Source organism: Clytia hemisphaerica, unplaced genomic scaffold (assembly GCF_902728285.1).
Source record: "Clytia hemisphaerica strain Z4C2 unplaced genomic scaffold, Clytia hemisphaerica genome assembly, whole genome shotgun sequence".
Taxonomy (NCBI): Eukaryota; Metazoa; Cnidaria; class Hydrozoa; order Leptothecata; family Clytiidae; genus Clytia; species Clytia hemisphaerica.
This window is the reverse complement of record NW_027104187.1, coordinates 88,101-103,256: the sequence shown is the minus strand read 5'-3', so window position 1 is coordinate 103,256 and position 15,156 is coordinate 88,101. Positions and strand designations below refer to the sequence as shown.

Here is a 15,156-nt window from a genome sequence, read left to right as displayed (position 1 = left end):
TTGGACAGGAACTCTAAAATGTTTGGATCAATGACTTGTCATCTGTTGGGCCTTTCCAGAAAAACACGTCTCCAAATTAAATTTTCTGAATCTCAAAATGGCATAAAAACTTGTAGGTTGAGAGTTAGACGATGGTTTTAGTAACCATTAGACAGACATTAGACAGACTTCAACCCAACTCAAGTCAAAGTCAAAGTCAGTTATGGCCAAAAGTGTGGGCTACAAATTTGGTGAATGTCAAGTTGTTTTGAACGAATATCTGTTTTTAGTGAAATATTGATGAATTCTTGGATATATTTTGTGTTTTTGTTCCCATTATAGCCTTCTAAATTATAAGGGAGTTTTATTTTGAAATTCAGAAATAGATGGACATTAATCATGGAATGCACCCCCCCCCCTGAGCTTAGGAGGGATAAACCATTTTTGCTTGATTGGGGGCTGAATTTTTAAAACAGTACTGGGGCCTAGCTTGCAAGGGGTCCCCTGAGAGTTGAGTTATAGGACTAGGGTGGGGGCTAAGTTTTTATTCAGCGGGGGCTATTTTCCTTAGCCCTCCTGAAAAACGGTGGATGCTGGACCCCTCTGCATTATATGTTGATTTAGTTTTTTTTCTTTTTAAGGGTTGAGTTTACAAGAGGAAGTTTTGGTCAGGTTATGGAGGTTTATTTACTCTCTTGGTCCTGGTGCTGGTATGAAGAGTATTCTCAACTATATCAATGGAAACACTCTGGAATTACCGACACCACTGGCATCCCTGCTCAAATTGTTTTGCGAATGTACATGCCAACTTATACCGTATGTGTGGATTGTGAATTTATTGCTCTAGTAACCACTACGCGTAGTCTCAAATTTTTCTTACCATGGTTGTTTATAAAGGGCGAAATTGAGTTATTCTAGACTTTGATTTTCCTATACTTTACCAATTAATTTACTTGAGATTCAATGATTCTAGGCTTAAAGATATTATGGGAACAAGCCTTTCGTTTATGATGTGGTCAATACACTGCAGTTAGAACCAGATTTTCACCCGTTAGCATTTTCGGCGTTCCCTCTCCAATTTGTTCCTTCCATTATTTTTTGGTATGACAATCTTTTAGCATGCTAAACTGATTCTCAGTACATTACGCTGACGTTCATTAAAAGTTCTTGGAGTTTTCACTATTAACATGTCTGTATCATTATCATTATCATTATCATAGGTCGGAAGTAGATGGAGAAAGATTGTTTACTTTTTATTTCATTGCAGTATTTTAGATGACGAAGAACTGTACGAGAAACAGAAGCCGTTCAGTTGTACTGATCTCATCAAATTGTCATCTTTCTTAAATCTACTCGTGTTCAAGTTAATATGGAACAATGTCGGTATGCCCATACATGAATTCGCATTTTTTTGAAAAAGTCCCCAGGCAGCCCCAGGTGTTGTCTGAATAATAGTTAGATGAAATCTAATATTGAAAGTCTTTTAAAGCTTCAAAGATATTCTTTTGTAGGATTTTAAAAGGAGGCGCGCCTCTATGCTGGCAAAACAGAAAACACAATCGAATTTCTCGAAATTTACGCACACGCACTTCCAAAACGGGAGAAAATTCTTTCTATTTGGCATTTGAAAGGCATCACAGTTAAACTCGATAATGATTTCAATCTCAAATTAAACATTACTCCTTGATTTTCTTTTCTAGGTGTCTGTCCGACCTCACCACAGTCATCTGCGAGTAAAGGAGAAGTAAAAAAGAAAAATGCCAGTCTAGTGGATGACTCGGTCAAATGGTTGGCATTACACTTACTTCACTTGCTGTATGATCGAGATTGTAGGAGAGCCTTCATGGAACCTTCATCATGGCTCATCAAGTAATACTTTTCTCTTGATATCAAGGGCTTGTAATTTCTACTATTTCCAAGTATCGTAGATTGTAGTCGTTGTAATGTAGACAGTAATTAAGAAATGAATGGCCTCGTGTGGTCTAGGTAACTGGGATAGAGCGTACGTCCGGGAAATCTCATCAAGTGTGAATAAAAAAATGTTGTGATTAAAGGTTGCAACCACTTTCTTACTTTTTATTCTTACGTTTTTATTTTAGAGAGATAAAGATGAGTGCTTTCAACAACGAATTGAAAGAAAAAACGGAACGGTCAACGAGTATTTTGCAGAACATGTCACATGTTATCCCTCATATGGAGGTTTGTATGATAACACGTCAATTTTCAAATTCCAGATTTTCTTAAGTGAAAATAGACTTAAACATTTTGGGGAATGCTCTTCCAGTTTTAACGAATAACCAATCTGCTTAACCGCCAATGGCACTTCCGTAAGCTCATTAAAAGTCTCTTATAAAGGTGAATAATTTTGGTTGTTTTCTGTTTTATAAAGTTTTTTATTCCGCACCTTTATAGCGAGTGAAGATCTTTCACAAATGGGTTGAAGGCGATAAACAATCTTTGGATATCGATAAGGAATCGTCCAGACCGACTGCGCTCGTTAGTATCAGAAGATCAAGGATCCTAGAGGTTAGTATCTAACGTTTTCTGTCGCCCCCTTTGATTAATACTTAAATTGAACTCTATCACAAGGATAAATCTATTCTTTTTAAGCAAGTCAAACTCAAAGATGAAGCCATACTGGTGAAATTGTTCTCTGCAACAGAAGAATTAAAGGTTTTGTTTTTGAATAAGAGTGACATCGTTTGCTTACTCATTTACAAGTTTCTTCACATGGAATTGACACGGATGTGGAGCAAGATTGTTCAGAAAGAGGAAAAGATTTTGCTTATTTCAGCACAATATAACAGTAGGCAGACGTTGTCCTGATATGAAATATGTGTCTGATATGAAACGAGAATACCTATGTAAAAATAAAACCTTTAAGCAAGTCAAATCTTTGCTATACTGGTGAATTTGTTTTTAGAGAACCTTGCAACAGAAGAATTAATGTTTATTGTATTCTTTCACAGGATGGATATGAGCAATTGAATCGTTTCACTGGATCTACATTGAAGGGAATAATTCGAATCAAATTCATCAATGAACAGGTTTGGTATTCCTAGTCTATATTTTATTTTAGTAAATCACGTCAATTATAGTAGGGGCAAACCCTTTGGACCCGTGGCATATCTTATGCGATGCAACCAAACCTGGTCCAGAATGAAGTATTTAAAGAGTTTTACGCGAGGGTTTCTATAAGGGTTAGGAATATTTTTTAGGACTCAAAGTTAACGTCACGGGCAAAATCCTTTGACGCCAAAAAATTGACGAAATTTCAAAGTCAATAAAACCCGAAACCAATTATACCGATCGAAAGCCCTATAAAAATGATATTAAGAACTTGAACATAGTCGATTTCCCAACGTAACTCGAGTAAATCGACTGGGAACGACGTCAATACGTAACTTTGACGTTAGCTTTCTCGAGATTTTCAGTCCTGGTACTTACAGCGACATTTTTTTATCACGATTTTCTTGATCTCCAAACAAAAATATATTGCTTCTTCTTACAAGAAAGTTTTATATATTTAATGTATGTGTAATGTATATAAAAATGGTATAGTTCAAACTGATACGAAACGTACAACTGCTGTAGTAAAGATCTCCATAACTGACTAGGGACCATGATCAATTTATTAGCGAACAATCTTTCATTTGCAGGGACTCGATGAAGCTGGTATCGACCAAGATGGAGTGTTTAAAGAATTTCTTGAAGATGTTATCACCGAAGCTTTCAACCCACAACTTAATTTGTTTAAGGTATCTATCCTATTCCAACTGTAAGTTTCAGATGTCGTTTTGTTTTTAGGCGACCCTGAAATTCAAAAATCGAAATAAAAGTAAAATTGATTTTGGTAGCACATTTTTATTTTCATTGTTTTACAGACTGCCAAATTTTCAAAATGTTGGTAGTTTTTCATATTATCCATGAGTTCGAGCTTTTTGTGTCTTTTTATTTTCTATTTCGCATTTTTTTGTTTTTGCTGCCTTTTTAGGAGATTTTATAGGTAAAATTCTTATTTTATTTCTATTTTTTGCCGATCGACCGACCCTCTTTTTTTGGGTAGCTTGGCCCGTAAAACAACAAATTAAATTGGCTTCGCCTTAACGTCAAATAAATCACTGCAATAGCCTTTATTGACAATACCAAACTATTAGTTTTCAAGAACAAGTTAAAGCCTGGTCAAAAAAACGTGTAACTATGACAACTATCAATGATATTCGAAAAGGTTATCTTTCGCCAATTTAAAATACCTATTCCCCAGTTAAATTTGTAAATATCAAGTACAGAAAAATGAAAGCTGTGAATCCTAATTTTCTTCCACAAAGGCTTTTTGCATGTTTTAGACAATTATTCTTTAATGCAGTTAAAATGAGTAGTTTGGATGTTTTCGTGAAGCCTTAGCCTGAAATATTTTTCAAGTCGTCAATTATTTCTGTTCAAAATGGTTTGGAAGTGGTGAAGTAAAAAGACATTCAAAGACATTCATCGACTAGCCCTATTCCACTGCTCCAAAAATCTAAACGCTTTTTGAATGGGATGTTAATAAAATTTCTGAGACTTCATAAAGAATAGACCTTATCGGAGTTTTTGATTTTTCTAAAAAAGCGATGCATTGTGGGATTGTTTCGAGTGTATTACAATAGAAATCTCTTAGGAATTCCTCGAGGGAATTCTATTGTAATGCACTCGAAATAATCCCACAATGCATCGCTTTTTTAGAAAAATCAAAAACTCCGATAAGGTCTATTGGGTTGGTTGAATTAAAGCATAACAATTCATATGCATATAATAAGCATATGCTATGCCTGGATGCTTTGAAAGCTCGAAATACTCGAATACTTTGAAATACTAAGTACTAATAAGTTATTCATTCTAATCTGCTTCCAGTTGACAACCGGTGGAGACGAAGAACGCTTATACCCTTCGCCAACGTCCTTCATTCATGAAAATCATCTTAATCTGTTCAACTTCATTGGGAAAATGTTGGGGAAATCTTTATACGAGGTTTGTAATGTTAAGGCTGTCATTTTTCGAAAAAGCCAAGAATGTGACTATTTCAGAACCCGTTGATTTCAACTCCTCAAACCTTGAAATATGTAGAGCCCCTGACACACCTGCACACAATATGGTGTGGCCTAGTTCAGAAATCAAGTCCTAGTGTTATTTCTTTTCTTTAACAGGGAATCTTGGTTGACGTCCCATTCGCTTCATTTTTCTTGAACAAAATGCTTGCTCAGCGAAAATCAGCTCTTTACAGTTCAATAGATGAGTTACCATCATTAGACCCGGAGATGTACAAAAATCTCAATTTCGTCAAGGTTAGTTGCAGCTCATGTTTTTGAATTTATTGCTATTATTCAGAAATCAAAAGTTTTCCGCTGAGTTTGAGGGAAATTTGGGAATGATTTCAATAATTTTAAAATTTGATCAAGGGGAACGTCAATGGAATTTCAAGCAACCATGAGTTTACACTGAAAGAAAAAAAATCATCCTTTTTTTGCATTTAAAAAACTTTTGAATAGTTGGTTTCTATTGATCTGCTCATATGTACAAAAAGATAACTAGTATACGTTTTATTCCTCAAAACACGCGAAAGTGCTGACTAAAGATGGTTCTTATAAAAAAGGTAAATTGCCGTAGAAGATAGGTTTTGAAAATGGACGTAGAGAGCTTCGGCGAAATGCAACGGTGAGGTTTACTAGCTTACTTTCTTCTTCACGTTTAGAATTACGATGGCGATGTAGCGGACTTGGAATTGGTTTTCGCGTACGATGAAGACGTCCTCGGACAGGTTTGTTTGATATCCACTTCATTTTTATCATGTGCGTCTTTGAGGCATGGTATTTAGACCACGTGTAAAGGTTTCTTATTGCTCTGAATGGTCAACTTCGGCGATAACGCATTTCTGACTGGGTTCGTTTCAAGTCCTAACTTGTCTAAGAGTTGTAGTGGCAATCATCTATCTTTTCTCCTTTAACTAAATTTATCACTGACTTGCGGGATTTTTTTGACCAGTTTTTCTATTTATTTAAACCATTACTACTATTTTCTAACCTGCCATTAACCAGCGTTGGCTGAAAATTTGCAGTCTTCAGAGTCAATTTTGCCCACATCAAAGAAAGTGTCATCAGCGAGTTAATGTATTTGCACTTTTGAGGACGGTTGTGTGATTGAAATGATCTGGAATAACCCGCAGTTTTGACCCGTAAAGACGAGGACCGTAAAAGTGCTTGTTTACCGTCGCACTCAGTTGATCAGGATCTATAGACAAATCAAAAGTTAACCGCGTCCGTCACAGGAAAACACAAATACATAAACTCGCTATCTATAGGAAAGCACAGGTTGAAGAACGGCATGCAGAGAATTTCTCTCTTTCATTTTCAGGTGGTAACACATGATTTGAAGCCTGGTGGTAGAGCAATATCAGTGACCAATGCCAACAAGTAAGATTCCCAAACCAACCTCTTTCCTGATAGGTTCAGATTGTTAGTAGTTGCCCTCATTGAATTTACTTCAATCTTGTACCCAGAGCCACTCACACCACTTTTTGATTTCATTGATGGACGTGGTGCAATCGCACCTTTCGTCATCATCTTTTGAAATCACACGTCATCTATTCCAAACTGACTTTTTGTGGCAATTCGGTTGGGTTATTTTTCGAAGAGGTCTTTAGTGAAAACAGTCTCCATAAAGAACTTCATTTAATACATTACCATTTGCTTGCTGAGCATTTCTAAACAAAAGAAGTAACAACTTTCCGTTCCTTTTGGCGTAAATTAAAAAAAATTCTGTTTAACCTTTGTTTAGTTTGCCTTGCTAGCATAGAGATCTGTATGCGCTTTCTTTCTATATCATAAAAAGAATATCTTAATTTTTTTTCTATCAACAGACTAGCATACGTGCACTTAATGGCACAGTATCGGTTGACTACCAACATTGAGCAACAGACTGACGCATTCATACGTGGTTTCCTATCTGTCATTTCTCCCAACTGGCTGTGTATATTTTCCGGACCAGAATTACAACGTTTGATATCTGGGAGTACTGGAAGTATCGATCTTCAAGATTTGAAGTAAGGGCTGTTAAGTTCTTTAGAGGATTTCTATACTCCTTTTGACCAATCACCATTTTTGCGATAACTGATACTCACTAGTCATGTCACTCATGAAAATATCATTCAATGAGGCCACACCTAGGGCATCAGTCGATACATGATCATCTGCTATAAAATGGAATGACCCATTAATTTGTATTCTTTTTCGACTTATTACCATTTTTCCAAAATTTGAACTGAAACTTTCTATAAGTACGTTTTCAATAGCTAGTTTAAATTTATTACGTATTCGACGTATTCGAGATACGTCGAAAGAAACGGTATAAGGCAAAGTTGACAAATTCAAACTCCAAATTCGCCGTCCACTTTACTCGACGACGGTAAAAACACCAAAATACTGTCGAGCAAAGGCGATATAGAGCCGTAAATCAACTATCAATTTGTTTTGCATCGATTTCACTTACCGTCGACCTCCCTATCCTCCGATACATAAACTCGCTAGTGGTTTTTCCGAAAACGGATTAAGATACTATTTAAATATTAATACTTTTGTTGTTAGGAGCAACACCCGTTACTATGGTGGTTACCATGCAGGACACCCAACGGTCGTTTGGTTATGGGATATCGTTATCAATGATTTCAATACGGCTGAAAAGAAACAATTTCTAAAGGTGAGTTATGGAAGGTCTTTCTCCTTGTATCAACCTCAAAGGCATTCATTTTCAGCTCTTTTTATACGCTTCATATACTAGACCTAACTGATCTAAGCTACTCAAATAGACTCAAAGTGGTGATCATTTTCATTTAGTCTTTAAAAATCTACTTATATTATTCAAATTCCGAGGGTTATCGTTATTTTCAAAATATGAGCGTTTAAGTCTGACGCTGACAATAATTTGATTTAAAGGAGCTCGAATTACACGGTTCAATTTATTTTTAAACTAACATTTCAGAAAATGTAATCAATATTTTTTGTCCAAAAGAGAATGTTTTCATAGAGATCTTTTCATTGCTGCTAATTTCTTTACTATTCTTTCTTTCATTGCAGTTTGTAACAAGTTGTTCGAATCCACCGCTTCTCGGCTTCCGGCATTTGGAACCTGCGTTCAGCGTTCGATTTGTTGACTCCACTGAAGACGAGGTTTGAACATTTTTTATCATGATGTACATTAGACTCTCACTTATTCGAATTATTCTATAATTTGGACTTATTCTTAGTCCCCGTCAAAGAGAAACCCTCGAAAAATACTTTCTATAATTCGAATCTCTCTGTAATTAGAGCAAATAACATTCCCCGCTCGAGTTCGAATTAGCGAGAATCAACTGTAATTGTAATTGTCGATTATCCGGAGTAGAAACACATCTTTCGGCTAAATTGTCTGAAAATAGTTCGTCCCTTAACTTTGACGAAAACATCTTTTCATCTAAATTTCTCTCTTTTTTTCAGGACACTGGTGATACAGTTGGCAGCGTTGTCCGCGGTCTCTTTGGCGTCCGAAAACGAGGGGCGAGTAATTCACCCGCCCGCCTTCCAACCGCTTCCACGTGTTTTAATCTTCTCAAGCTACCTTCGTATAAAAAGAAAAGTATACTGAAAGAGAAATTACGTTACGCTATCAAAGCGGGAGCTGGGTTCGAATTATCTTGAAAACGAGGCTGAGATTTGTGTTTGGAACCGAGATCAAAACGAAGGAAGAGGAGGTTGCCAAGTGGAACTCCCTGTCCGAAATAAAAAGGACCATCCATCGCAAGTAATATGTAAATGATGCTTTTAAACCTGGTACCTAGTAACCTTTTGAACACCACTTTACATAAGTAGAGATACATACGTTGCACTAAAGCACCTCCGGTATCGATCAGTCTGCGAAGTAAGTAAAGATACGTTGCACCAAAACATCTCCGTTATCGACGATCAGTCTGCGAAGTAAGTAGAGATACGTTGCACCAAAACATCTCCGTTATCGACGATCAGTCTGCGAAGTAAGTAGAGATACGTTATGCCAAAACATCTCCGTTATCGACGATCAGTCTGCGAAGTAAGTAAAGATACGTTATGCACCAAAACATCTCCGTTATCGACGACGAGTGTGGGAAGTAAGTAGAGATACGTTGCACCAAAACATCTCCGTTATCGACGACGAGTGTGCAAAGTAAGAAGTGTATAAGAAGGAGAAACGACAGTCATTTCTACCAAAATTTCCTTCTGAAAAGAAACAATAATATCGCACACGAATCATATTTTTCACGCATTGACTCAGCTGTGATTATCGTCAATATAAGGAACTCATTGTAAGTTAAAAATTGATGATTACAAATATAATAGACTGTTTATTCATGCATTGGATCAAGATTTAACCAAGTCAATGTTCCACTAGTGGAAACCAAGTAGTGGTCTATTACTGCATAGAACGCTTGTATACTGTCCAAGAACAAAAGTCATAATTGGACATTGTAAATACGTAGAAATAAAAGAATCTCTCTAACATAGCTTTGCTTTCTTGAAGAGACTTGTTGAGTATCTTTGGAAGAGGCGTAAAAGACCGCCATTATTCCGTCCGACGTCAATCTTCGCAAATATGAAATAATTTTCAAATAATTTTACATTTTTTTCATGTAAATTATATATTTTTAAGTTTTGTGTTTTTTTCTAACTATTTATAAAATTGAATTGAATTGAATTGAATTGAATTGAATTGAACAGTGGAGAGAATAACAAAAAAAACTGACACCTTTATGGCTTTAAGCCAACGCCTTTTGTCCTAATTCTTGATCCCACAAATACAATGATAAACTTTTTGAAGAGTAGCCCACAATTTAAAAGAATGCCTAAGAGAAATTAAGAAAGGTAGTCACCACCGACCTTTATATATCCCTGCACCAAGTTACTCAATGCCGGCCAAGCAAAATATTATGATCAGAGTTGTTTTAAAATTGGTACCTGCGGAGAGCGAGCGCTAGATCTTATTTATTCGCTTGTACACTAGTGATGTAGCGTCGCTTGTCAGTAGGCAAAGTTTCTAACACTACAATGTCTTCTTTATGGGTACCAATCATTGAGTTTCAAGCCGAAGGCTAGAGGTCAATCTCTAACCTTTCTCAGGCAAGAAAAATTGAAGCCTTAAAATATGCGCCGTATTTTTGATGACGGATTGAATCTAGCAATTCCTTTGTTTTCGAGTGATATATTTTTCAAAATGAAGCGGTAAATTTTAGTTTCAATCTGTCATTTGTGTAAAAACCAGGCGGGTCGCTCAAGGCCGCGCAACTTTGGTAGGATTTGTTGGCTTCAAATCCTACCAAGGAGATTGACCTCTAGCCTTCGGCTTGAAACTCAATGGTACCAATTCAAAAAAACCTCCAATCAAAGATGGCGGATATAGCTTGGTCCAGGGATATATAAAAGTCAGTGGTAGTCACTAATGATAACGTTATGAGATGACAAATATTTTGAGATTTAAGAGATGCACACAACACGAATTCTTGACATATTTTGTCTTGAAGCCTTCCTCGTTGTCTTTGTTTTTGTTTATTTAAAACCCATCAATGTCACATTACATAATAAGATTTTTTGTTGAGGGGGGGGGGTACTAGGGCAAAATGGGTTACGGGGATGCTCCGCTGGTCAGGGTACCTTTTTTAACCTCCACGAGTCCCAGGTAGGGTCGCAAAAACACCAAAATAGAAAAATTAGTCCCTCGTAGGGTGCCTATTTTTGGAAAATTCGGGGAAAAAGTAGGAAATTTGAGAAAATTTTGGAATTTCAGTCCCATTCAGGGTCACTTTTTTCGCAAATTTCAAGTCCCACGTAGGGTCCATTTTTCGAACCTCGGCGGAGCACCCCCGTCGGTCGACAAGGGTAGTACCCCCCCCCCCGGAATTCAACCGAAAATAATTGTCTGAGTCATTATTTCAAATCATGGCATTTCACTGAACCTCCATTAATGAATTGATTGCATTGCAGTTTGAAGGTTTGAAGGTTCTACTTTCGTTTTTTAAGTAGGCGGTTAAATTTTCCCGCGCGTTCTTCTAGAGAACGCCTGCTGGAAAGGTTTTCCGTCATCGATTTCTGGGGTTTCCCCCCCCCTGGATTTCGGGTTAATTTGTTGATTTTATTGGGTTTTCGGAATCATGTATGCAATTGTTGTTCCCCTCATCAATTTGGACTATTTAAAGGCAATCCTTTTTTAAAACTTTTTTATCAATTTATCTTTAAAAGATTTTCATCAACTCAATATTGATCTACAACTCCTCAATAAATTGTCAACGATGACGTAATTGTTACCCGATTTTGAAAATTCTATGACCCGATTTTTGTGTTACCGAGGCGTAGCATTGTGCGCATGCGCAAATGTTTATTTTGGTCGGTCTAGAATCAAAAATGTCTGCCATTTGTTGCAAGCAAAATTTAAAAGTTTGTATCATTTTTACTTGTATCTGGTGTTAATGTTATATAATTAATGAAAAATAATTTAGAGGTTAAATTTAATTTATTTCAGTATAATGTGTGTAATGAAAAATGCCTAACCAATGCCTACAGTCCCTTGAAATTAATGTATATAGGTGTTGATTTCTACGCGACGCTTTGTTTTTTGAGACTGAGCTTCTGTATGACATGATATCTACTATCTATCCATCATGTCAGGGATCAATGTATTGTTTCATGGTGATGATACTGTTTGAGTCTGCTCTTCTCATTATGGTGTACCCAGCCATGAGTGGCTCGTCTGGCGGAGGAATCCTAAGCTAAACAGATATGAGATATTTGTCCAGCTCAGTTTTGAATTTCTTTCTGCCACATTATTTTGTGAGCGAGATCCTTTAAGTACCCAGGTATTGTGTTTGGGACCAAGTTCTCTATCATACACGAGCCCACAAGGTGTTTATTATGATAGGGTGCGCACTCGTCGGGATTTTTTGCGCGGAACGAGTAGGAATTTACAAAAATGAGCTTCAATGTATTAGTACTTACCTTTCAATCATCCAAATCTGTTCATTCTTTTTTTTAAATCAATCAAGAATTATCAGGGAAACAAGTAAAAAAAACTGCATCCAGGTATCTATTTTCTTTCCAAAGATATTCATGTTTTTCGACGTCAAGGTGAAAACGCGATTTAGCGCTGACCACGGCACCGGAAAATTCTCGACCCACATTGAAACAAATGGCTGTCGCTATTGAGCTGGTTCATCTTTTCAATCGCGGTTTTTTTAGTAAACCCAGGGTAAGATTAGGCTACAATCTATCACAAAGTGCTTTATTTGAAAATCTACAGGCCGTCTGGAATTTCGAAAATAAGAAGAAATTGCGATTTTTTAACAAGATTACGAATTTTTTCATTTAAGCACCATACACCATCTGAAAGCTGAGGATTTCAGCTTTCTAGTGGTGAAATTTGTTTTTAGCTATCATTTCCAGCTCATTAGCGATAAGCTAAAGTTTAACAGTCATCAGGCCGATTTTCAGACCGCACCGGCAAAACTCCCCACACCCCGCCACACGGAAGACTAGATTTCATCCGCCATTTTTGGCGCGATTTTGGTGCTTCCGAAAATTATTTCTTGCTGGCGTGGTGAAAGGAGGCGATTCTTTGAAAAGGTGATTTTTTTGTGTTTTGAAAATGGAATAACTTTGGGAATACTTAACCAATTCTAATAAATGACCCCTCATTTTTCTCACAAAGGTAAGGACTTTCAAATAAAATTAGTTTGGTTTCTTAAAATTGAGGGGAAAATTTTGGCCTGTCCACCCTAATTATGACCAGTCAGGGAAATCCCTCAATTGCGGTACACAAGTGTTACGCGTAAGCCAAATCCCGTATTACGAACAACCTCTAAATTGCCGAGTACAGGAGAAAAAAAATCGAAATTCAAAATGGCGGCCAAGCCCACGCTGATAACTATCAAAAATCTTCGTTTTTCAATCAGCTATTGCAGCTCAATAAATCAATGAAATAATTTGAAATAAAAAGTAAACAAACCTTGAACCTTTCATGAATCCAAATAAATAAAGGTATTCATCTAAAGTGAAGATTACATTTCAAAATAAAACGATTTTCAAACCAACCTAAAGTCAGTGTCTGCCAACTAAATTTGTCTCTGCGGGTTCACTGGCAAGGAGTTACGACTTCAGACTTTAGATTCCAATTCTTGTATAGGCTGCAACTACACTGCCAGATGATCTGTATTACAAACAGTGGCGTTGTGGGAAAATTTTTCTGGAGGGGCCAAAGTCAATTTTTAAAAAATGGCGCCCCCAATTTTCCAAAGTGGCGCCCCCACCCATCAGTTGCTGAACTCTTACTATTTACTAATTCGTTTGCCAAGGCATAATGAGGAAAGAAATATTTAATGGATAAAAGTAGATATATCTTTGATGAATGGAAAGGGGAAAAATCAGGCCCCACCATGGTTGGGGCCGACTAGAAAATTTTTGAAAATCGACTGTCAAGATACCCTGAATCACTAAATAAAAATAGACAAATTTCATACTGGCTAGAGTGAAAAGAAACTTAAAGAAACAACGAAGCGAGCGAAAAAATTGATGTTTCATGATTTCAATATTGTTGTCAGCAAATTGATGATATTGGGGCGCAGTTAGATTTTTATTCAATAATGCTATATTGTACACAAAAAAACTTGTAAATTAGCTATATTACAAAGAAGTTACCAATTAACTTTATTGCGAGCGAAGCGAGCGAGAAAAAAAATTGCAAGTAATTTAAAATTTCAGTAAAATTGGTCCTGGGCGCAATTTCAGGAGTATAAAGTATGATTTTTAAGATTGGGGCGTTTAAAAAAATCTTTTGGCGCCCCTTGCTCTTCGGCGCCCCCTCAGAAAAGCTCCGCTGGGGGGGCCATGGCCCCCCCCGGCCCCCCCTGCCACAACGCCACTGATTACAAAGACTTCCAAGTGGGTCCATAAGTTAAGAAAATGAGATTATCATAGAGCACGGGGGTTTTGTTTTTAAAAACAAACTTCAAAATAAAATTGTTAATGAACTTCTTACTTAAAATATCACTTACTTACATGATTTATATATGATATAACACCCCTTTCTTAAATAAATGGCCTCTTAAAGTCTTTTATGTTTGCCGCAAGAAGGGAGAAACATTTAATTTGACCCCCGGTTTTTCTTTTTCTAACAAATTCCCGCGCGTTAGTGTAGACACAACTTTAATCCGGGGAAATGAAGCGTTTTCATTGGTCTAAAATCACGGATGGTCACGTGACCAGAATTTTTATCCAGGGAAATGCCGTGGCCGCAATGTTTTGCTTTAGTGAGATTGACCATTTTGTTGTTTAGATTTGAGCGGGCGAAATTTCTGTACAAACCAAAATATGGCTTCGTTGGAATACCGGTTGAAACACTTGTGGGTATACTGCAATTGCGGTAGTTTTCTTCGTACTTAGCCTACAAAGGCTTATAACGACTACATATAGTGCTGGTCGACAAAGATAAACAAACATCTTTTCAATCGCGTTTTTTTTTATAAACGCAGGGTAAGATTAGGCTACAATCTATCACATTGCGCTTTATTTAAAAATCAACAGGCTGTCTGGAATTTCGAAAAATAGAAGAAATTGCGATTTTTCAACAAGATTGCAGATTTTTTCATTTAAGCACCATACACCATCTGAAAGCTGAGGATTTCAGCTTTCTAGTGGTGAAATTTGTTTTTAGCTATCATTTCCAGCTCATTAGCGATAAGCTAAAGTTTAACAGTCATCGGGCCGAATTTCAGACCGCATCGGTAAAACTCCCCACACCCCGCGATTTTGGTGCTTCCGAAAATTATTTCTTGCTGGCGTGGTGTAAGGAGGCGATTCTTTGAAAAGGTAATTTTTTTGTGTGTTGAAAATGGAATAACTTTGGGAATACTTAACCAATTCTAAAAAATGACCCCTCATTTTTCTCACAAAGGTACAGTAAGGACGTTCAAATAAAATTAGTTTGGTTTCTAAAAATTGAGGGGAAGATTTTGGCCTGTCCACCCTAGTGTGGAGGCCCTTTATCTTTCAGGGCTTCCTTGGTCTTTTTTAACATTAGTTCGGATAGAATAAAAACATACCTTAAGGGAATATTTTCATAGAGATTATATTTTCTTGGGGATTATATTTCGCG

At 36.8% G+C, this 15,156-nt stretch overlaps 1 protein-coding gene across 1 annotated transcript in view; it reads left to right on the top strand.

Annotated features, from left to right (window-relative positions):
• The window catches only part of LOC136814912 (ubiquitin-protein ligase E3B-like), a 31,096-nt gene extending 21,326 nt beyond the window's left edge, over positions 1 to 9,770 (top strand). The window contains exons 18-32 of the mRNA XM_067071335.1: positions 621 to 795; positions 1,247 to 1,362; positions 1,680 to 1,848; positions 2,079 to 2,178; positions 2,392 to 2,505; positions 2,949 to 3,026; positions 3,639 to 3,737; positions 4,870 to 4,986; positions 5,163 to 5,300; positions 5,708 to 5,773; positions 6,367 to 6,425; positions 6,872 to 7,054; positions 7,596 to 7,707; positions 8,085 to 8,177; positions 8,484 to 9,770. Coding sequence (XP_066927436.1) covers positions 621 to 795; positions 1,247 to 1,362; positions 1,680 to 1,848; positions 2,079 to 2,178; positions 2,392 to 2,505; positions 2,949 to 3,026; positions 3,639 to 3,737; positions 4,870 to 4,986; positions 5,163 to 5,300; positions 5,708 to 5,773; positions 6,367 to 6,425; positions 6,872 to 7,054; positions 7,596 to 7,707; positions 8,085 to 8,177; positions 8,484 to 8,684 — 1,820 coding nt within the window. The 3' untranslated portion in view covers positions 8,685 to 9,770. The remainder of the gene's footprint in view (positions 1 to 620; positions 796 to 1,246; positions 1,363 to 1,679; positions 1,849 to 2,078; positions 2,179 to 2,391; positions 2,506 to 2,948; positions 3,027 to 3,638; positions 3,738 to 4,869; positions 4,987 to 5,162; positions 5,301 to 5,707; positions 5,774 to 6,366; positions 6,426 to 6,871; positions 7,055 to 7,595; positions 7,708 to 8,084; positions 8,178 to 8,483) is intronic.
• Positions 9,771 to 15,156: the final 5,386 nt, after the last annotated feature.